We start from the raw sequence: 21,631 nt of genomic DNA on the forward strand, positions 1-21,631 counted from the left end.
AAAAGAAAAAGTGAACAGAGAAACTGGCACCATGATGGGAAATGTAAACAAATTCTGGCTGTGTATAAGAATAATGTCTCGCTTTGGGGATAACAAAACACTGGACAATAATGGCAAAGGGGACGTAATCAAAGTTAAGGTCCTTGTATCATCTGCCAGGGGATCTGATGCTAAATAACTTGAGACTATTAATTTAAGGAAATGGTAAACTTCAGAGGGTAATCACTATAGGAATCAAATGTATAACCTCCAAAGCAAGAAAGTGAAAAATGGTGTTTTAAAAAAGGACAAAACAACCCCCAAACCCAAACTTAATTAGTCTAAAATGAGGTAAGAGAGGAGGAAAAAGAAGAGATATAGAAAAAGGACCAAAAGAAACTATCCTGTGCTCTCTACCCACACCAGTCATCCTACCCTAGCACAGGGGCCTCTCTTGTTTGCACGGGATCCTCCCAGATTTTGGAAGATCACTGGAATGTACGTGATGCCGGCAGGATAGGAGAGTGGCTGATTTTCAGTCTGATAAAAAAGGAGCTCTGAATGGCTTACAACAGAGAATCCACACACAGGAACTGACACAGAACGGCCCCTCCTAGGGGTGCTCTTCCAGATTAAGAGAACTCACTATGACCTGGTGAATTCCCAGGGCCACTGTAACAGAGAGGCACGTTCCAAGGACCTAATATAGTGTCAGGAATCTGAACAAGGATGGTTTTGGGACCTAGGCCATCGTGGGGAAGGATCGAAGCTTTACTTGCCAACTCTATCACTGACATGATAGGTGGTGGGCCAGAGAAGACCAAATAACCGCTGGAGCTTCCTCAGGGCCCTAACTGATCAGTTTGCCACTCTGTCTGAGGTACCCTGGTGCCGACGTACCCTAATAGAGGACGTGGTGACCCTCTCAGGTGCCTCAATGTTGTACCACACACACAAGCTGTTTCGGTTCTGAGCTACCAGCACATCACTTCCTGGAACCCACTGCACGTAGGAGCAGAAGTTGAGGATCATTGTCTTAGCGCAGCTTTCAATATCGTATAGATGTAACTGAAGAAAGAAGAGGTAGACAGCACAATTAGAAGGGGCTATGGGGTGTCTTCTGATCTTGAACATTTCTCTAATGGTGAAATGTGGCCAACTGACCCACCAGTCAGGCAGATGCTGAATTTCAAAGCTTACTAACCATCAACACTTGAAGTTTATGTTGACTCGGTATATCCTGACTCTGGCCAGTAAGAGATGACCAAGTGAGCAAAGAGCTACACCCAGAAATTTAAGTTAGGTGAAGGTCAGACTTTCATCCTTAGAGTAACTCTGGGCCAGAGCTACCAGACTGGATTACAAAAGTAAGGCCACCAGGCACATTAAATGGTCTGGAAATTTGCGGTGTGGCTTTCACATCACAGTGAAAATGAAATGAAAAATCACCAGATAGTCTCTTTGCCCTTGAGGCTGAGCTCTTTGGTGATACCATATTGAGATCAGAGTCAATAAGGGGCTTGGGGGAGACTGTCCTCAGGCCAGCTTTTAGGCTGTCAGGTAAGTGTAGCTGAGGAACACTGGAACAGGTGTGGGTAAAGGCCAGCTAGGCATGTGGGGGTGAGGCAGTTTCATGAGGGCAGAGACTTGTGAATAGGAAAAGAGAAATCAGCTCCCAAATTCCCCTCTTGACTCTGGTGCCATCATGATACCATCTCCTTAGAGGTAATACAGGATGGGCTATGACAGCAGACACAGTGTTGATTCTTCTGTGCCTTTTGCTATGTTAAAGGCATAGCACACCAAGAAATTATGTCCCATCCAGGGCGCCTGGGTGGCTCAGTCGGTTGGGCGACTGCCTTCGGCTCAGGTCACGATCCTGGAGTCCCGGGATCGAGTCCCGCGTCGGGCTCCCTGCTCAGCGGGGAGTCTGCTTCTCCCTCTGACCCTCCTCCTTCTCGTGCTCTCTGTCTCTCATTCTCTCTCGCAAATAAATAAATAAAATCTTTAAAAAAAAAAAAAATTATGTCCCATCCTGCCCCCCCCCCCCGCCCCCCCACAATCTCTGGTAGCAGGTACTAAGTACCACATCCTGTACGGATGACTCAATGGCTAAGGCCTTACACGAAGTTTCCGGTCCCTGAATAGAAGCTTATGCCCAGTTTCATTAAGTTCCAGCCAATCCACACGGCTCTCGTGGCTGACGGTGCCAATGTTGTAGCCACCAATCAGATCCACTACAAAGTAAAGGAGACAGGGTTAAGGAGACAGATTCCACATAATCATATACAGGCCACGAGGCCGGCTGCCCAAGTCTTGCCTTCAATCATATGTTGGGCTCAGTCTAGAGTATGAGGAATACGACATAATTTTGCTAAGATGCTTACAATACTAGATTTCTACTAAAACTGTAGAGGTTTTGTTTAACTCTGTAGTTAACTCAAAAAGTCTAGGTCCATCAAGAAATGTGATTCCTCTCTGGGACTCTTGGGGTTGTCTCATAGCAGGTCAGAACAGATCAGAGCAACTGGCTTCCGTTACTCACGAAATCCTCTGGAAGGCAGCACTGAGCACATTAAGGAAGAGCCCCAATTCCAGCACACCCCTGAGAGAAAGCTGATGGATGAAATGACCTTGATGAACATATCTGCTCCAAGGAGTTACCTGCACTTTGAGTGCCTATGATGTCAGAGCACGAGGGGCAAACAGTGGAGAAAGCACACAGACCAAACAGGAGGAACCTCTGACTAAAGTTAGGCTGAGTGTGCTGAGGATGTGTATTTCAGTTTGGTGTGAATTTTGTTGAAAATATAAGATATGCTCACACTTAGACCACTTTGGATTGGCTAGGATGCTTTCAGGGAATCTCTTGAACACAGCCCATTCACAACTCTCATTTGTATACGTTACCAATGCGCAATGTCCTACCTTTGTCATACGTGCTGAAGCTAAAGACCAAACGCCAGCTAATGTCTACAACTGGGAAGACCAACTTAAAAATGAAATTTCCTTTAATTAAAAAGCAAAATGATAAAGCCATGTTTTAATGTCCCAAATTATAAGTAGAATCATAGAATACTAGAACTGTGGGGACCCTATTTCTGTGAACACCCTGAAATTATATACAAAAGTATATGTTTATGTATTTTCTTCTGGGATATTATCTATGATTTTAATTAGATACTGAAAGGGGCTGGTAACCAAAAAAGGTTAAAAGAAGAATTCTGTCATTTTATATACTATTGAAGATGAGCCCTATGGAGTGTAGTGACTTGTCCAAAGTCTCACAGCTCATTATTGCCACTGGAACACGGGCCACCAGACTATATTATTTCCATTACAGACACTTACATTTCTGAGCTCAGCAATCTGATATGAAATATAAAACTCATGAAATGTAAAAGTAACCTAAGAATAGACCCATATGTATTTGGAAACCTGATTGATAAGAGGTGACATTACAAATTAGTGAGCACAGAGTGGATTTCCAATAAGTTGTTAAATACGGAAAAAAATTAAATATGATCCATACCTACATTATGCACAAAAATTCCAGATAAAAAGCAAACTTTAAAAATATTAAGATATAAGAGGGAGTAGGAAACTTTTTCTTTTTTTAAAGTTTTATTTATTTAAGTAATCTCTACACCCAACTTGGGGCTCAAACTCATGACCCTGAGATCAAGAGTCGCATGCTCCTCTGACTGAGCCAGCCAGGTGCCCCAGGGAAACTTCTTAAATGAGACCTCAAAAATCACAAACTATTACTTAAAAAGTGATTAAATGAACTACATTAAAATTAAAAATGTCTGAACACTAAAAGAGGCTGAGACAAAATATCCGCAATACAAATGACCATCAAAGGCTAGATACACACATACAGAGAACTCCTTCAAGTCAATAAGGAAAAGACAGCCTGATTTTAAAAATAGGCAAGGGATAAGAACTGGCAATAAGCAGCAGAAGAAATCCAAGTGGCCAATAAACAAATGAACAAACAAAAACTAATATGATGAGATATTATTTCACATACGTCAGAGTGAGCCAAATTATGAAGTCAAGCAATTTCAAGTATTGCAGAGGATGCAGAACACTGGGACCTCTAACTGCTGGTGGGAATGTAAATTGGTACAATCTCTTTGGAGAGCAATTTGGAAATATTTAGTGAAATTGCAGATGTACCTCTTCTATGATTCAGCAGTTCCACTCTAGGTATAAACCTTAGAGAACCGAAACACTGGAAACAGTGAAAAACCAACAACTTAAACGTCTCTCAGTAAGAGGAGAGATAAAAGATCCAAAGTAAATATAATGAAAGGTCAGGACATGATAGAACTAGGTATGAATATGCAACTAATAATAGTATTATTAATAGCTAACATTTATTAAGTGCTTATTATGTGCCAGACATTAGTCTAAGTGCTTTTCATATAAGGTAGGTACTATTTTTATCCCCATTTTGTGGATGAGGGAATTGAGATACAGAAAGGTTAAGACACTTACCTAAGACCACACGGGTATAATTACAGAAGTTGGGAGGTTTGACTCCAGACCCTTGTTCTTAACAAACTACACTATACGGATATACTATTCTCTGTACTTTGTAGGGAATACTATGCTATTCTATATACATTTTTCTCTGCTTGAAACATTTCATGATACAGAGTTAACTATTAATATATAAAATAAGATTTATTTATTTATGTGAACACTTGTGAAATTCAAATAAAGTTTGTCATCAGTGGCTACTAATGACAAACTACAGAAAATAAGTCCCCTCTCGGTTCAAATAGTCCATTATCCTATGAAGTCTAAACAGGAAAATTCATAAATTTACTAATGGTTCCTCTCTACAATTCACAATTTCCAGCCCCAAGATACATGCCCAGAGAACACAAATAATTATATGGACAGGCCGATACATGTAACAGTGTATCTGTATCTGTATCTACATAGCCAGATGCAGACTCGCACACACGGATTTGAACACTTCACACATCCTCTGTAAGAGCAGGGTCACACATTTACCTAGTGCCTCTCGGATTCCTGGATTCTCCACCATACACAATCCTGTGACATGGAAGCGTACTATAAACATCTGTTTTGTTATCAGAATTATGAGAGAGTCTTACTCACCTATAGCAATAGTCTTAATATCAACAAGATAAGCCAATTTCTTATTGTCTTCCATTCCTCGTTGACGCCTCTCATTAATACGGACACTGAAACATGAAGGGTGAGGTAAGGCAGAATGAGCTTGGGCCATCGAGATGTTTATCAAGGGCCCTGAAGTACCATATGGGATGAGGTTTTTAGATTAATCTTGAGGATACAGGAGTTAGAAGTTAAAAAGGAATTCTTTGGGGTTTCAAAAATTTAGAGAACCTTGTTGGGTTACCTGATGAGGTGGGGGTTCATGAATTCAGTACGTACAGAACCCAGGGTATCATTACTCCCATATTCCACCAGGGTTAGCTCTCCAGCATTGAAGATCATGCACACCTGGGGATGAATGGAACTGTCACGTGGTGGGAAGTTTGCATGAAGAAAGAGACCAACAGTAGCAAATGGAGGTGTCCTGTCAGTGCAAAGTGACTCTCACTTTTCTCTTTATTCTGTTCCTGTGCCTATCTCATTCTCCCTTCTTTATCTGCTCTCTCCTCAACCCCTTGCCACTTGCCATCCTTCCAACATAGGAGCTAGAAGGAGGCTTACTGAGATGATGATGGTTAATCAAGCTCTACTCACATTTTCATTTTCAAAGAAATACTTCTCATTGCCACCAGATCCCTGCCAAGCTACCTGTAAAGGAGGGAGAAGACATAAGGAACAATGTGGATAAGTATCCAAGACAACGCTGAAAGAAGGACAGGGTAGGAGGCAGAGAGATTGACTTTAGGAAGGCCTTGATGTTGCACAAAAGAGGTGCTACGTCAGATTCTGCCCTAGGTTTCTAGGTTTCTGAGAGATGGTGTAAAAACAGTCCAACAGTGGGGGTTCACATTCCAGGATTCTAAACCTCTGGGGTCTCACTCCCAGGTCCACCAACTCCCCAACACCAGCATGTTAGAGCTTTCCTCAGAGATCTTCCCCCTAGGGACCTGGCTCCCCTGAAGTAGCAACTCAAGATGTTCCATTCCCCCCCACCCCATCTGTGGTTCCTACCTCACTAAGGCGATTAGTGTTCAGGTCCCCCAGCAGCAGCGTGTCTGATGTGTGGGCCACCAGGTAACGTTCCTTTCCCAGGATTTTCACCTCTTCCACCTCATAGCCATAGTGTGACTTGAGTACCACTCGGGTCCCCGATGACAGGTTCTTCACAATCACCTTGATAAGGTACAAGTCTGAGCTCCCCGAGGTTTTCCCCAACCCAAAAGAGGGGTGAACATGCTGTGCCCCCTGCCCACCTCCACAGTGTTAAACAAAGCTAATATCTTGTTTCCTCACCTAGCCTAGGCTATTGTTGGTAAAAATGACACCTCACATTCACGTAGTGCTTTACTATTTATGAAATGCTTTCAAAGATGATCTCTTTCAATGCTCATAATACATAATACATATGGGGTAAAACCACTTTCTTTACATTCCTATACCTCTTGTGAAAATCTTTGTGATGACTTTAACCATGGTGTACTATACTGTCATTTCATATACCTGTCTCCTTAGCTAGAATGATCTTCTTGATTAAGGGACAATATAAAACAGATAATTATCTTTGTGTTCTCCATACCTAACAGTGCTCATGCATAGAGAATGGACAGAAAATGAAAGAATGGGGTGCCTGGCTGGCTCAGTCAGAGGAGCATGCAACTCTTGATGTCAGTTGTGGGTTTGAGCCCCACGTTGGGTGTAGAGATTACTTAAAAATAAAATCTTAAAAAAAAGAGGGGGTGCCTGAGTAGCTCAGTTGGTTAAGCATCTGCCTTCAGTTCAGGTCATGATCTTGGGGTCCTGGGATCGAGCCCCAGGTTGAGCCCCACTTCCGAGTATACTCCCTCCCCTTCTGCCCCTCACCCTGCTCCTGCACGCGTGTTCTCTCTCAAATAAGTAAACAAAATCTGAAAAAAAGACAAAAAGAAAGAACGAAGGGACCAATGAATAATAAATAAATGGAAGGAAAAGAGGACAGGTAGATAAAAGAGAAAAGTGGGCTCAGGAACTAAGAAATTACCTTGCAATGTCATACACAGTGAGTTCAGAGGCCCTAAAGCAATGTTATGCACCCGCGTAATCCTAAACTCCCCAGTTGACAGCATATAGGTAGTAAAGTTTTTTCTGTTTTGCTTGTTTTTGTTTTTTGTTTTGTTTTGTTTTAGAGAGGGACAGGGATATGGGTTGGGGCAGAGGGAAAGGGAGAGAGAGTATCTTAAGCAGGCTCCACACCCAGTGCAGAGCCGTACGTGGGGCTTGATCTCACAAGCCTGATCATGACCTGAGCTGAAATCAAGAGTCCAGCGCTTAACTGACTGAACCACCTAGGCGCCCCAGGTAGTGAAGTTTTAAACCAGGACATTGTAAATGGCGATCTCTGTACCCTTTAAGTCTGGTGTTTAAATTTTTTCTTACAATAAGCTGGAAGTGCTACAGCAGGAAAGTTGCCAAAGAGTTGCCCAATACACTCTGTTCTCCAGAACAGCTCTGCCAGGGGTTAAATTTGACACTGTGGCTGTGTCCACAAGGTAGGAAAGCATCACAAGGGTGAATGAGCGCTGGCAAGATCTTGGTGCAGCAGGCTATCAGCTGCTTACCTGGCTAGGTCCCACATATGTCAACTCAAACTTATTCTTGTAAATGCTCCTCCGGAGGCAGCAGTCAAACTGTTCCACTCCACCACAGAGTGTGCCCTAGGAGGGAAAGCGACAGCATAAAAGGTAACAGGCATGGGGAGGATATCTAGAGACACCCTCAAAACCTCGGTTCTAGAATCTAGAGAAGAGTTGGCAGTAAAAGGGCTGGCAGTTTTGGGAAGTACCAGATGGAAAGAGGTGGCAATCACAGGACTCAAGGATAGTGATAGGATGAAAGGGAGAAATCAGCCCTGCCTACAGAATTCTTTGTCTCTTTCGACTTCCAATAAAGTGCGAATTTCTTTTTCCTGCCTTTAACGTCGTATTTTTAGGTTGGAATCAAAAGGGAAGACACTCTAGTTTCAGGGGACAGTGCTTTAGGATAAGGCTGGATTTTTCCTAGTTTGGAGAAAGTCACCCATGCAGAAAGGGATTACTAGTAAAACACACCGCACAGAGTCGTGAGCCATCCCGTTTCCAGGCCAAGGCAGTGACGGTGTATAAGTTGGCAATCTCCTTGGGCTTTGCCTCTTCCCAGATGCTTCTTCGAGGGCTCCAGTTGAGCACCCTAAGTCTGAAATTAAGTAGGTGGCTTTTAGAAGAGATGGAGGCTGAGCAAAAGAGTGGAAATGGGTGGGGAACTGAAGGCAATGAGTTTTGCTGTATTAGAGAAGAAAGGAAGTAAAAGAGAACACACAACCTAGGGAATCTCATAGGAGAGGACAAAAAGATTCAAAGGAAGGAAGCTGGAAAAATCAAGCCAAAAGTAAAATGGGGTGAGAGTGATGGGAGTGGAGAAAACAAAAGGAGATCATGACTGGTGAGAAAAATGAGCTGTTAGCAATAGAGAAATAAGGAAAAAGAAAAGAGAAATGGTAGAAAACAGAGAAAAAGGAAGGAAGAGACCCACATGAGATTGAAGGGGATACAAGGACAGGGCTGACAAAGCTGACATGAGGGGACCCGGGTCCTAGCTGTTTATTTACTGTTCCATCATCCATCCATCCCTCCATTCATCCATTCATTCACCAAACACTTAAGCATATATTATGTACTACATGCTACTTTAGGCAATGGAGATTAAAACAAAATGAATAGGCCCTCTTCTCAAGGGCGTTTCAATTTAGCCAGATAGCTATAAAAACCAAAGTGTAATATAATGTGACAAATACTAAGCCAGTGGTCTGAAAAGAAGCAACGGTAATACAAAGAGAGTGGAGATGAATTCCACTGTGGAGTCCCAGGGAGAGGCACGGAGACACAAAATCCTGGTGCATTCTGGAATTGCCAGAGTGCCAACGGATGGTGGGAGCAGGAAAAGGGAAGTGTGTGAATTAAAACCTGAGGATCTCTTTCAACATATACGTGCTTCTCATCCAGTCTCCCACTCTGCTTGAGATTAACTGGGCTACAGCAGAGTGTACGCAGGGAAAGTAGGCAGAAGATGCACGTGGAGAGGGACCCACCTGTCATAACTTCCCAACACAACAGACTGGCCCCCAGGACTTGCAGCAGCTGTGGTGAACTCCCGCTCCTGAGGGTCACGGCTGTAATCAAAAGTTTGTAGCACATGGCCTTCCTTTCCATAGGCCACAATTCTCCGATCACAGCCTGCAGCCACGATGCTGTTGGTTGCCCAAGCCAAGGCATAGGGTGGGCATGGGTGGTTAACCAACTTCCCCTAAGACAGAATAGAGGGTTTCAATCACTCTGACTCTGACACCTCCAGCCCGGAATTTCTCCTTTCTAGCCCCTGACACACTCACTCTGACCATCCTACTCTCTATAAATCGTCCTCCCAACATCTTCCCACCCCAACACATCCTAATCTGGAGGACTTCACAAACTGTCTTTCTGTTTTATACTCTCACACACATATGTATCACATACGTACACACTTACTGACATTGTGCTCAAGAGGAAACCTCAAAATACTTATATGTTAGAGTTCTTTAATAATCCTACACATTAACTAACGCTGGGTAGGCCCACAGGGAGCATATGACTCTTTCTTTTTAGGGTAAATAAATTTAATTATTACATGAGTAATTCTTTTTTTAAAGTCTTAGTTATTTAAGTAATCTCTACACCCAGCGTGGGGCTTGAAGTCATAACCTCGAGATCAAGAGTCACGTGCTCCACTAACTGAGCCAGCCAGGTGCCCCTATACAAGTAATTCTTAATGTAAGTTATTCAAACAATAGAGAATTATACAAAGTAAAACATGACCATTCCTTTTATCTCCCACCTTTTTCCCTTTTCCCTCTTGAGAGCAAATGACTTTTTTCCCATGAATTTATACACATAAATATACTTTTTACATAGATGAGAATAATTTTCACTTTCCCTTACTCTCAGAATCCTTTCCACTTGATTTCCCCTTGCCCACAAATATTAAGCTCTGGCCTTAATACAAATTCTCTCTGTGGCTGCATCCAAATGTGCCCCTCTCTCTCTCTCTCTCTCCTTTAGCCGCCTCCCCCATGCACCTCAATCTTAACGTTCAACCTCCTCTAGGAGGGATTTTGGGTTTCCTTACCCCCATCCCACAGCATCCGTTAGTCATACCTGTGACTCTCCAGAGCCTTCATCATCAAAGAAATACCTAACAATGGTACCATCTGCATGACCAGAGAGAATTCCTTTCCCAGAGCAACTATAAAAGGGGAAGAGGAGGAAAGAGATCATTCTGTCTCACCAAGAAATCCCCCTTCTCTGTCAAACATTACCCTACCTGGGCTCCCTGCTACCAGTCCTCCCCATCTTCCATATTATGGTCTCCCAGCCCCGACATCCCCATCGCTTCTTCCTATATTTCCAAGCTCCTGGGATATGTTCTTCCTTACTCACTTTGTTGTCAGTGATACCACATAAGAGTCTGTCCCATAGATGGTAGATGATTTATTAGTTTTAGTGTTTGCTAAACGAACCTGAAAATGGGAAAATGGATACAAGTCTGGTTAAGCTACTTTCAATCCCACCCAGATCCTAAGGAAAAAGAAATAACAAAAAAACTGGTCCTTCTGTTTTCTCCCCCAACATACAATTTGACCCTAAGGGAGAAGTTTAACCACATTTCTCTCTCCAGACCATTATCCCCACCCACAACCTCTCCTGTGTTTCTCTTCCTACTTTACCTTCCCTTCAGCCAGTCCAAAGACAATGATGTACTCTGCTGGCCACTGCAGACACGTGACAGCACTCTGTAAAGAGGAAATCATGAAAAGGATAACCCTGTCCATGTAGCCTAACACATTTATAACAAACTGAACCCCCCGCCACAGGCCACCACCCCAGTTGCCTATAGCAGAGGAGAGGACACGACTGGGCTCAAGAAGGAAAGCAGATGAGGATGAGCAGCAAGGCAGCACCATCCTTGCAGTTGGAAAGGTCAGATTCACATGTTAAAAAATGCAACTCCTGGTTACATTTATAAGTAGATATATTGATACATGTTTGTTCATCCTAATCTCCCAGAGACAGGTCTGAAGTTTACCGTCTGGATGAATTTGTTACAGATGACTTTCTTGTCACCCCTGCCAAATAAAAGGAGAGAAAGCATATTAAAAACACTTTCATAAATAAATTGTCACGCATGATGCTGGGGGAAGGGAAGAAAGAGCAGACACCTTCCCTGCCCCCTCTAGTGTTTCCTACCATTCCACAGGAGCCCTGAAAAGAGGCATAAAACGGAGCCTAAACAGCTTTGGAACAGTAACAAAGATGCTGTATCACCAAGGGCTCCCCAGAACCTCAAAGGGTCTCATGTTGACCTTAGGCTGATTCCACCGGGGATGGGATCTCAGAACACATAGGGCAGGCAAAGGTAAAGAAGCAGCATCAGACTCTGGAAGGCCTTTGCCTTCCATGTCCCAGCTTGGACCATCATCTTCTCTACTCCCTCTTTCCCAGGGAGGCATTTCTTCCTGCCTTCCCCTTCTTTTCCAGGTCACCCCATCTCCCAGTCTCTATCCTCACCAATCTTCTCCAATCTTGTACACATAGATGATGTTGTCAGTCTGTCCTATGGCAATTTTTGTGGAATCAGGAGAAAAAGCCATGCCTTTCACCATATAGCTCTTCCTGCCATACTAGGAGTTAAAAGAAAGAAAAGAAAAAGAGGTAATGAGTACACATGAAAGAGAGAAGAGAAGAAAAGGTGTATGTGTAACTGTAATGAGTTTGAGGGATTTATCCTGAGAAAAGAAGGGCCAGGCCATTTCCTATGCCGATGGCTGGGGAAGTTGGTTAAGAAGTTTTCCAGATTCATGAGGCCCCATCAACAGATTAAGTACACACAGAGTACTCTCTTCACCTTCATGTCAGCTGGTTTGGTGGAGAATTTATCTCTCCGCTCCCCATGCTCATCGTATAGCAACACCACTCGGTCCACTGTGCAGACAGCAAATTTGGCATTGTTCTGGGACCAAGCCATGCAGGTCACCTTTGCAGCTCCATCCTGCAGAGGCAGTGGGGGCAAAAATAAACCCAGGTGTTCATCTAGAATGACAAAAGCATTTCTAGTTCCTTTAGTTCTAGCGTGACTTTGGTCAATTTCCCCCATGATAGTCCTTAAAACAAAGAGATGCCTGTGATGTATCCTGGTCTCCAAGGCTATAAAACCCTGGACCAGGAGAACAAGGTGCTTTAGAAACCCATAATGCAAATACACTAAGAGGTGACTTGCTGAATCAACTGTACCAATGTGCCCCTGCAATGGCCTTGCTCCCTCATATCCCAGGACTGCGACTGAAATAAATTCAATTGGTCTGATAAGTTTTTGGGGTTTTTTAAAGATTTTATTTATTCATTTGAGAGAGAGAATGAGATAGAGAGAGAGAGCATGAGAGGGTCAGAGGGAGAAGCAGACTCCCTGCTGAGCAGGGAGCCCAATGTGGGACTCGATCCAGGGACTCCAGGATCATGACCTGAGCCGAAGGCAGTCACTTAACCAACTGAGCCACCCAGGCGCCCCTGGTAAGTTTTTTTTAAATAGGTTTTGGTCTTTAGCCATTCATTCAATATTTTTTGAATACCTTATTGAGAAAGGCACATGGCCAAGGGCTGAGAGGGAGACAAAGAGCAAAATATTGTCCCTGCCCCAGGCTAATAAGATGGTACAAAAACAGGAAAAATCCCATTAGAAAGGCACATACAAAGCATGATAACAGTTTGGAGAAGCCTGAGATAATTTTATGTTTAACTGATCAACTTTAAGCTTTGAAGAATGGATGGAGTTAAATGGGGGGACTTATCCGAGGTAGAAGGAATTACATGAGCAAAGGCAAGTCTGGTCAAGAAACAGTGATTTATTTATTTATTTATTTATTTTATTTTTTTTTTTTAAAGATTTTATTTATTTATTTGAGAGAGAGAGAATGAGAGACAGAGAGCACGAGAGGGAAGAGGGCAGAGGGGGAAGCAGACCCCCTGCCGAGCAGGGAGCCCGATGCGGGACTCGATCCCGGGACTCCAGGATCATGACCTGAGCCGAAGGCAGTCGCTTAACCAACTGAGCCACCCAGGCGCCCCAAGAAACAGTGATTTAATTTAGCTGAAACTACCTTGCAAACACAACAGAGGAGGTAAGGCAGGAAAAACAGTGAGGCCAGCTCAAGAAAGATCTGTGAAATTTGGCCAAGGAATTTGGGCTTATTTGGTAGGAAAGGGAGAGACAGTGAAAGTTCCAGAATGGGGAGTAAGACAATCAGAGTTGAGACTTAGGATGAAAATGCCACCTGGTTAGTTTTTTTATTTTTTTCCCCCCAAAACTATGCACTGCTCAGAAGCCCAATTTAGAAGTGGTTGTCTCCCAATGAATTATTCTTTCCACATCTGTCCACCACCAGCCCTGGTCCTCAATGGTTCTGCACTAAGGACTTCCCTCCTTGAGATAAAACATTTAGCTTCTGCTCCAATTGTGTGATTTAATTACTTGGGCTCTAGAGCTCTGGTTTCAAACTTTGTTACTTTTCACTCCTAACCCACCTACCTCCAAAGTCAGAAGTTAAAAAAAAAAAAAAAAAAGCCCTCTTTTTTTTTCATCAAAATCCTCAGAGTCAGAAAATAGCCATACCACCACCTTTACCACCCTCCAACTCTTGATTAAATTAGGTTTGAAGGGCTGAGGGCTCCATCAATAACCATTGCTCATCATCTTCCTTCATCATTTTGCCCATCATGGGCGTTCGCCCTTCCCTGCCTCATGACATCTTATTTTGAAAGACTGAAGGAGGTTTTCATTTCCAATTATTCCATTAGGGTAAAGGAATTTTTAAATTACAGTTTCAGGGGCAGTTAACTGAGCAATGAGCACATCTCTCTTTTGTTCTAATTTCCCTCTATTCTCCTAATGCCACATCCTCTGTGAAGCCTTCCTCACAGCACTGTCGTGAGGATTAAATGGGGTAGGGAATAGAATAGTAAAAGCTAACCTTTAACAAGATCTTACCATAGACTAGGCATTTTGATAAGTGCTCGATATGCATTCTCCTTTTACCTCATAACGCAGGGACAGATGCCATTATTATGCATATTTTACAAATGGGGAACCTGAGGTTCAGAAAAGTTAATTTGCTCAAGTTTACACACACAGTTTGTAAGTGGCAGAACCAAGATTTAAATCCACATGTCTGACTCCACAAACCCCAATCCTAACTACTTAACTTACGCTGCTTTACTACGTATGAAACATTCATTATGGCAGATATTGTCATTAGCTTTGTATGAATTTGTCCTTTGACTTTTGAATGTTCTCCTCTCTTGTCTATCAGTTTTTACACTGCTTTTCAGTTCGCAATGGCCTTTGTGTACATTACTTCCTTTAACTCTTCCTCCAAATCCTCTCAGGTTGCTATTATTGTTACTCCCATTTTCCAAATGAAGTAGTTGGGTGAGCGCTCAGAGAGATTGTGTGACAAGGGCTAAAATCAGCGGTATTGGATCATTTATTTAAAGTAGAGCTGGCACTAGGACTTGGAACGCTGGTCTCCGAGCTCCAAAACCCAGCCTTTCTTTAGCATGGTTCCTCCCCCAGTGCCCAGCCTCTTCTGAATCTGAGCTCTTCATCATCAGAACGAACGTGAGGTCTTCTGCACTCCCTTTTTGGGGCTTGCACCTAAAGCGCTTGTTTATTCGGGTGCAGACTTAGGTTCGTTGTTTACATGTGCGCCCAGCACGGGGCCTCGTACACAACTGATGTTAAAAGAGACGGAATGAAAGCTACCGCGGTTAGCGGTCCGTCTCAACTACTGCACACTATCGACCGAGCAGAGTCCCATCATCGCTAGAGCCTTCAGTCTTCCGCAGAACAGGAGGCGCTCAACATCATGAAATTTCAGTTCCCTCACTTTTCTTGGAACGTTAAGGCGGGCGGGGTTGGGAAGAGGCACGCAACTCCTCACCTGAGGGCTCAGCAGGGTTCTCAGGTGCTTCAACTGCATGACGAACACCTGTCTCTCAGATGCCACCAGTCAGCGACAACTCCCGTGGTTACCTGGACAACCCGCCACGCAGCCGCAGCGACTGCCGCTGACGCAGACGCGACCAGAGCGCAACACACTCCGCAAGGTCATCACGTAGCTTCGCTGCGAAGCAAACAGGACGTGCGCAGGCGCAGTGAGGTCTAGGGCGGGACACCGAGAGGACTCGCATCCTCTCCTCAACCAATCGTGTCTTTGTCTGCAAACCCAAGCTCGAGCCACGCCCACAAGCCCTCCGCAAACTCGAGGTCCTACGTAAGCGCGGTCTTTCTCGCGCCCTGAGGCGAGTAAAGTGTGGCTAGGTTCGTCCTTTTAATTCTCGCAACCCTGGAGGAAAGCAGGGCAGTTGCTTTCATACGTTTTGCAGCGGACGGAATTGAACCCAAATAGGTTATACGATTTGCACGGGATCACAAAGCTAATAATGATAGCTAACTGAATACTCAGTATGCGTCTGCCAGGTACTGTGCAAAGGGTCGTATATGCGCTCTCATTTAATCCCAAAGACACCTTTTGAAAGGGATGGCATTATTAGTCCCATTTTACATACCAGAAGACTCAGGATTAGAGGGGTCACTTACCCAAACTAACAGTCAGTAAAGGATGTAAATGGGATTCAACCCAGAGCTGGTGCGTTTATTCGTTCTGAGCTCTTAGCTCCCGATCTCCATGCCATGCTTCTGTACCCCATGCCACTTCCATCCCAAGAACTGAAGTGTCCAGAGTCTGAGAGATGAGTGTTTCGGAACCAGTGGCCAGTGAGAGGTACTACTTCAGAATCGGGTAGCAGTGGGTTAAAGACTGCTGCCCAGATCGGGATGGTTTTATGGTTCAGGGCAGAGGGCAAACCTGAGTTTGGCTCACCTGATAGGGTAGGGTTAAGTCTTGTGATACCTGGGGTTGGAGCTTGGTTAAGTAACAAGGATATTGACTTATTGATCTGTTTGGATTGGGGTCCCTTTCAGAATTATTGGTCTAAATTCTTGTAACATACCAGAGAGACTGAGATGGAGAAAAGGAGAGTTATTCATGCACCTCCTCTGGAAAGATCCGAAGTTGAGAAGACCTATAATTCTCCAGAAAGTGTAGCATATGCTGTCCAGACACAGTCTGGGTTCTACAGCTTTTCCCCCACAGTGGTTGCAAACGTCAACAGGTATTTCTCTCACTGGCACCATCACACCCCCCCCCCCTTGGAATTTAGGAAAGAGTAGAGGAAAGCCTCTATTTTCACAGGAAACAAGTAGCCCCAGAGCCCAAAGTATAAGTCTTTTGACAGGGGAGTTCCAACCCCTCAGTTTTATTTCCATAATCCTCCTCTGGATATAGTGGCAGAGAGTGAATATAAATTCATTTACACCTTACAGTTATTATTGGCTTTGACCGAATGAACAGAGACAGAGACAGACAGAGACAAAAGGAAAAGCGAGGGCAGGGAAGACTAGGTACGGGAATGCACAGGATAGGAGCACATGGCACTGAAGGATCCATTAGTGTAGCTGCTCTTGCATTTGTCCCAAGACACTGTTCAGTCCTTTTCTGGAAATTAGCTCAAGGTTGATGGAGGAGTCAGAGAAATAAATGGTGAAGAGCTTGGGTGTCAATGTGGGCAGTGAACATAAAAAGGTTACTGGCCCCTCTCATGTGGTATAATCTTCGTTTCCACTGCTGCAGGGGAATTTATATCCCCGCCTCCTTTCTTTCGCCCCTTTCTCACTGAACAAAACAAAAGGAACTAGGGCTCCAGTTTTCTATACTCATTTCTGGCCTCTCCCCACCCATTCCAGGCTAGAGAATCAAAACAAACACCTTAAAATAATGAGAGTGCTCCTGTCGAGTTGGTGGTGGTGTGAGAGGCCCTTGTTGTCAGGGGAGAGACAGTGGGGAAATGTCTTCAGCATACTATACAGTATACCATACAGTCAGCTTCAGTTTGTCCAAGAACCTTTATTGGAAAAATGTCCAAGGGGTGAGATCACCAGCAGCTGGAGGGGCTACCAGGTGAGAGGGGGAGCACCTGAGGCTCCATGGAAGACATTGGAGTAGTGCAGTGCAGCATCTGCCTCCAGACCCAGACAATTCCTTTTAATTGCTGGGGGGAGGGGAAGTAGCCAAAGAAACACCCCTCTCTGAGACCCAGAGGCAAGATGTGGGGGCAGCTGGGGATGCCAAGAGTCCTGATGCAGGTGGAATGGGGGCCCCATTTGAGACCTAGTGGGATACGGTTGAACAAGTGACTCTCCCCTGGACCTGGGGGTTGGAAGGACATATCCCATCTGATAGCCATTCCCCAGGTCCAGGGGCACAGACCCTAAGAGACCTACCTTCTGGCCCCGCTCACAGTGGAAAGAGGACGGGTACCAGGCCTGAGATTGTGGGAGTGTCATTACCCTCTAGGAGACTGTGGGATCCTTCAGTCCTGAGCAGATCACCATCTGAGGCGCTCCCTGACCCTATCCCCATCCCCAGGGTGTTAGTGCATCTGTTTTCTGGTTCTGTTTCTTCACTCATACATCGATGGTGTTGATGGATGATGACTTTTTCTGCAAAAGAAAATGGCTTGAGTCTCTAATTTCAGGAAGGTAAGAGCCTCCTCCATCCCAAATATCCATTTTCCCTCATTTCCTGCCCCTCTTTGGCCTTCTCCCCTTCCCTGACTGCTCCTAGAAGCAAAATCACCATTCCCTCCCTCACTGGCCCCACATCACCTGTCTTGTCCCCACCGGCCTTCCCTGAGGACTCTGTTCCGGCCCCTTCCCCTTCTCCTTGGGGTTGTTGTTGGAGTCGTTGTCCTTGATGATATCATACTGACGGCAGAATAGCCCAATTACAGCTGAAACACAACAATACAATCTGCGCCTTGATCTTGACTTCCCCACTCACAGCCTTGAAGGGCAGTGAGATACCCACACAGTTTCTAGAGAATCTGAGAAGAAAACCCTTGAATTCCTGGTGTTCATGTGTGAGCACCACCCTCTTAACCTTCCTCTCCTCAAACTTCTGCTCACCCCACTCCACTAAGCATCTCCCTGCTCCACTTCCCTCCCTGCCTTTTCTCCCGACAACCTTCACCATCTCCCACCTTCACTGAGCCCCGCTCCCCCAATCCTCGGTCCCCCATCCAGCTGCTCACTCACCAGCCCACATGAGCAACACCACCACAATGATGACCACTTCCCCCGTCTGCAGTGGTCGCTCTCCATCCAGACCCTCCACTGTGATGTCACCTGAGAAGGAGGAGATAGACTCCAGGTTATGGGGAACGGCCACAAAGCTCTTCTATGCAGACAGGTAAGGATGGAGAGTCTGGGGCCAGGGTTGCCCCTGGTAGACCCTCTCTAGGAAGCTGTTGGTGGACGGGTAGTTAGAGACCAAAAAGCAGGAAGGCTGCTGGTGAGTATTCACGCAGGCTGCTGCGGCTGGGAACTGAGGGTGGGTAAAAGGAAGCTTAAAAGCCCTTCTCCCAAACGATTCATTATCAGTCTGTTTATACCCAGTCCCCTGCCAACCTTTTTCTTTCGTTTCTTGGCAGTATGATGGATTAAATCATCCTTTTATTCATCTGAGCTAGACTGTGGCTTGTTTGGCGGAAGTAACCAAGAGGCTAAAGGCCAGGTGAAAAGCCCAAGAATCCAAAGCTTTCGGGAGTGGAGAATAGCTGAGACCCTCACCTGGGCTTGAGCTGTTTGAGGGTAGCCGGTCAGAACCCTTGAGAGTTCGGAAGTGCACCCGAGGCCCTGGGGGGCTCTCTCCCCGAAGGCCGATGCTCCTGACCTGCACTGTGTAGTCACTGTCTTCAGCCAGGCCCCAGAGGGCACAGGCCCGCGTGGTGGTGTTCACCTCCCGGATCACACGCTGCCCAGGGCCATTCTGTCGCTGTGGGGAGATGATGGGACAGGAGGGCAGTCTCACACCAGTTCCAGGACTCTTGAACCTCCAAGCACTCCATGGAGTAGGATAAAAAGGGCAGCTTGAGCCAGGGAACACCAGCTCCCAAATTTCCCCACCACTGGGAGGGGAGCTTAGGTCTGGGCTGGGGGTAACTGAAGGAATGTTCAGAGATCCAAGGACACAGGTTGAGGGAGCAGAAGGGTGATTCATACTTGCTGGGAAATGGAGTAGCCAATGACGATGTTGCCTTCTGGGACGTCCCAGGACACAGTGGCCGAGTTGGCTCTGAGGTGAGTGACTGTCACATTCACAGGAGAGGGAGGCCGGTCTGTGGGTGTCAGAGTGAACAGGTTAACAGGTTCCATCCACGGACTAGCTCTGGTTAAACCCACTACCCCTTTACTCACCTGCTCGCACAAAGCCCAGGTCACAACTGACCAGCAGGAGGACCGTGGGGCTTAAATATGGGGAGAGGGGCATCAGCGAAGCCATGGTCCCCACCGAGTCCGCTGGGAGGCACTGGGGCTTCCGCTTAACATCCAGGCGGGGCTCCTGGAGGTAGCAGGAGTTGTGGGGGGCGGGGGTGGGGGTCAAGGACTGCCCAGAACGCACGGGTGGCAGCAGCTCTCCCGGGCTCCCCACCGCCCACAGCAGCCCCGGAGCCCCCCTTCTCCCCACGCCTTCCCCGCCTCCGCATCACCCGGGCGGCTCTGCCCGGCCCACACCCACCTCCGCCGGTCCTCGCGGTCGGTCAGGCCTCGGGGGGCTGCACGGTGCCCAGAGGGCGGCCCATCGCCCGACTCCGTGGCGCTGCCCCTACCCCATCCCGGCGCGGACCCGGCGCGGCGGGCAGCGCGGAACCGAGCTGCGGGCAGAGGGCAGGCGGAGGCGTAGCGGGAGCGGGCCGCGGGGCTGCGGGGGCCCCCAGAGCTCGGACGGGCCGCGTAGTCTGTCCCTGAGCAGGGGGCGGTGCCGGCGCGGCCTGGCCGCTGGCCTGAGTCCCGGTGCGGAAGGCAGTGCGGCTGCTCCGCCGGCCCCTGCAGCGGGATGTGACCGTCCCGGCCAGCCAGCCGCCGCCTTCTGCAGAGCTGGCCCGGCTCGCTCCGCCGCAGCCCGACCGGGACGTGCCGGCCAGCCCCGCCCCGCTGGGGTTCTCGCCGCCGTCATCCCCCTCCCCCCCTCCCCCCACCCCGACCCGACCCGGTTCTCCCGGGGCTCCTCCCACGACCCTCCCATTGGCGGCCTCCCGGGTCCCCTTGCCTCTGATCCCGGCTCGGTCCAAGGAGCCTGCGGGGGCGTGGGGAGAGGCGCAGGTGCGAGGGTCTCGGGCACCTGGGAGGGCCCCCCCTCCCCGGGTGGAATTCGCCAAGTTGGGAGGAGGAATTCCAACCCCCCCCCCCCCCCCGGGGGGGGGACAGAGCGGCGGAGATAATTGTTTTAACAATCTCCTACTTGTAGACTGCGTCAGCTTTTAAATCTGTTCCCCATTCATAATCTGATATTGATTCTCTTAGCTCTCATTCATTCTTTAATTTATTAAATATTTATTGAGCGTCACCTATGTGTCTGGGCATGTGAAGTGCTGGAGATACAGCGATCAAGACGGCTGGGTTTATGGGGGAAATCTAAAGAGCAGCGACCTATGGTTCTTGTCTTAGCTCTGCCACTTACTGCCTGGCGTGGAGAAATTGGTCATCTAAGTGTCAGGTTTCCTAAAATCAGAGCGTCCAGAACCTCATAGGGCTTTTGGCAGGATCCAATGAGACAATGTTGGGGAATGTCTTTATAAATCTTATGATGCTATGTGACTGAGGGATTATCATTAATTTGCATCAATCTGTTAGTTACTTCACTCATTTAACAAACATAAATCCTTAAGTTATTTCATGAGATCTGGAGTAACAACCTGGGTCTGAGTCCCCATTCTGTCAACTGTGTGATCTTCAGCAGTGACCTAACTTCTCTGAGCCTCAGTTTCACCATCTGAAAAATGAGGGTGTCAGTATGGTCTCCTGAGTGTTAATGTACCCAATGAGATACCGTATGTGAAAAGTGCATTGTTCAGTGTAAATAAATGTTGGCTAATGTTGTATTTAGGGCAGATACTTTGGTTTCTAATTCTCATTGCAGCATTTCTATTTCTGTGGCACTTTTTCCTGTAATATTCAGTTCAGCATGTGCCCCCCTGGGGCTCCAAAGCTTCTGTTGCCTTCCTTCTGAGATGAAAGAGTGAAATGGAGCAAGAGGGGCAGGGAGGACTGTGTGTTCTGGGCATGTGATCAAGCCATGGCCCAGGTCCTCTGACCTCTGCTGTCCCTGAGGACCCTGATCTCTGGCCTCCTGATGCATCCTGGTCCCAGAGCACTTACTCAGGGATTCTCACTGTCTTGGGACTGGGTATTATCCTGCACTTCCAGGCTCCAGGCCCTCCAAAGAAGAGGTCATTGTGTCCAAAGTTAAGAGTAATGAACCTCAGGTTTTCCCCTTCAGGGG

At 46.5% G+C, this 21,631-nt stretch overlaps 2 protein-coding genes across 4 annotated transcripts in view; both read right to left on the reverse strand.

Moving 5' to 3' along the window:
• Window positions 1-15,275, reverse strand: part of IFT172 (intraflagellar transport 172) — a 33,069-nt gene extending 17,794 nt beyond the window's left edge. Inside the window, exons 1-16 of the mRNA XM_021697304.2 lie at window positions 15,170-15,275; window positions 12,082-12,225; window positions 11,745-11,857; window positions 11,263-11,302; window positions 10,904-10,969; window positions 10,617-10,696; window positions 10,335-10,422; window positions 9,233-9,447; window positions 8,217-8,340; window positions 7,728-7,823; window positions 6,145-6,306; window positions 5,728-5,781; window positions 5,378-5,481; window positions 5,116-5,201; window positions 2,104-2,216; window positions 880-1,047 (exon numbers count right to left, since the gene is read on the reverse strand). Coding sequence (XP_021552979.1) covers window positions 880-1,047; window positions 2,104-2,216; window positions 5,116-5,201; window positions 5,378-5,481; window positions 5,728-5,781; window positions 6,145-6,306; window positions 7,728-7,823; window positions 8,217-8,340; window positions 9,233-9,447; window positions 10,335-10,422; window positions 10,617-10,696; window positions 10,904-10,969; window positions 11,263-11,302; window positions 11,745-11,857; window positions 12,082-12,225; window positions 15,170-15,208 — 1,692 coding nt within the window. The 5' untranslated portion in view covers window positions 15,209-15,275. The remainder of the gene's footprint in view (window positions 1-879; window positions 1,048-2,103; window positions 2,217-5,115; window positions 5,202-5,377; window positions 5,482-5,727; window positions 5,782-6,144; window positions 6,307-7,727; window positions 7,824-8,216; window positions 8,341-9,232; window positions 9,448-10,334; window positions 10,423-10,616; window positions 10,697-10,903; window positions 10,970-11,262; window positions 11,303-11,744; window positions 11,858-12,081; window positions 12,226-15,169) is intronic.
• Window positions 15,276-17,067: 1,792 nt separating this feature from the next.
• FNDC4 (fibronectin type III domain containing 4) lies at window positions 17,068-20,058 on the reverse strand. Of its 3 annotated transcripts, XM_021697585.2 has the most exons (7): window positions 19,868-20,058; window positions 19,546-19,690; window positions 19,351-19,466; window positions 18,919-19,123; window positions 18,385-18,474; window positions 17,956-18,080; window positions 17,650-17,790 (listed from the first exon to the last, which is right to left on the reverse strand). In XM_021697585.2, the coding sequence occupies exons 2-7, from the start codon at window positions 19,628-19,630 to the stop codon at window positions 17,755-17,757; spliced, it is 657 nt and encodes a 218-aa protein (XP_021553260.1). In that variant the 5' UTR covers window positions 19,631-19,690; window positions 19,868-20,058; the 3' UTR covers window positions 17,650-17,754. The 3 variants fall into 3 exon arrangements, with proteins under 3 accessions (XP_021553258.1, XP_021553260.1, XP_044774757.1); XM_021697583.1 differs by lacking the exons at window positions 17,956-18,080; window positions 19,868-20,058 and having other exon boundaries at window positions 17,068-17,790; window positions 19,546-19,689; XM_044918822.1 differs by lacking the exon at window positions 19,868-20,058 and having other exon boundaries at window positions 17,656-17,790; window positions 18,919-19,568.
• Window positions 20,059-21,631: the final 1,573 nt, after the last annotated feature.

The sequence above is a fragment of the Neomonachus schauinslandi genome, chromosome 10 (genome assembly GCF_002201575.2).
Source record: "Neomonachus schauinslandi chromosome 10, ASM220157v2, whole genome shotgun sequence".
Taxonomy (NCBI): domain Eukaryota; kingdom Metazoa; phylum Chordata; class Mammalia; order Carnivora; family Phocidae; genus Neomonachus; species Neomonachus schauinslandi.

Excerpts from the sequence above, each read along its gene's own strand:
- FNDC4 (XM_021697583.1), bottom strand. The coding sequence starts at position 19,630 with ATGGCTTCGCTGATGCCCCTCTCCCCATATTTAAGCCCCACGGTCCTC. Across the intron at positions 19,124-19,350 it reads GCTACTCCATTTCCCAGCAA|CGACAGAATGGCCCTGGGCA; the intron begins GTATGAATCACC and ends ATCTCCCCACAG. Across the intron at positions 18,475-18,918 it reads CTCAAACAGCTCAAGCCCAG|GTGACATCACAGTGGAGGGT; the intron begins GTGAGGGTCTCA and ends CCTCCTTCTCAG.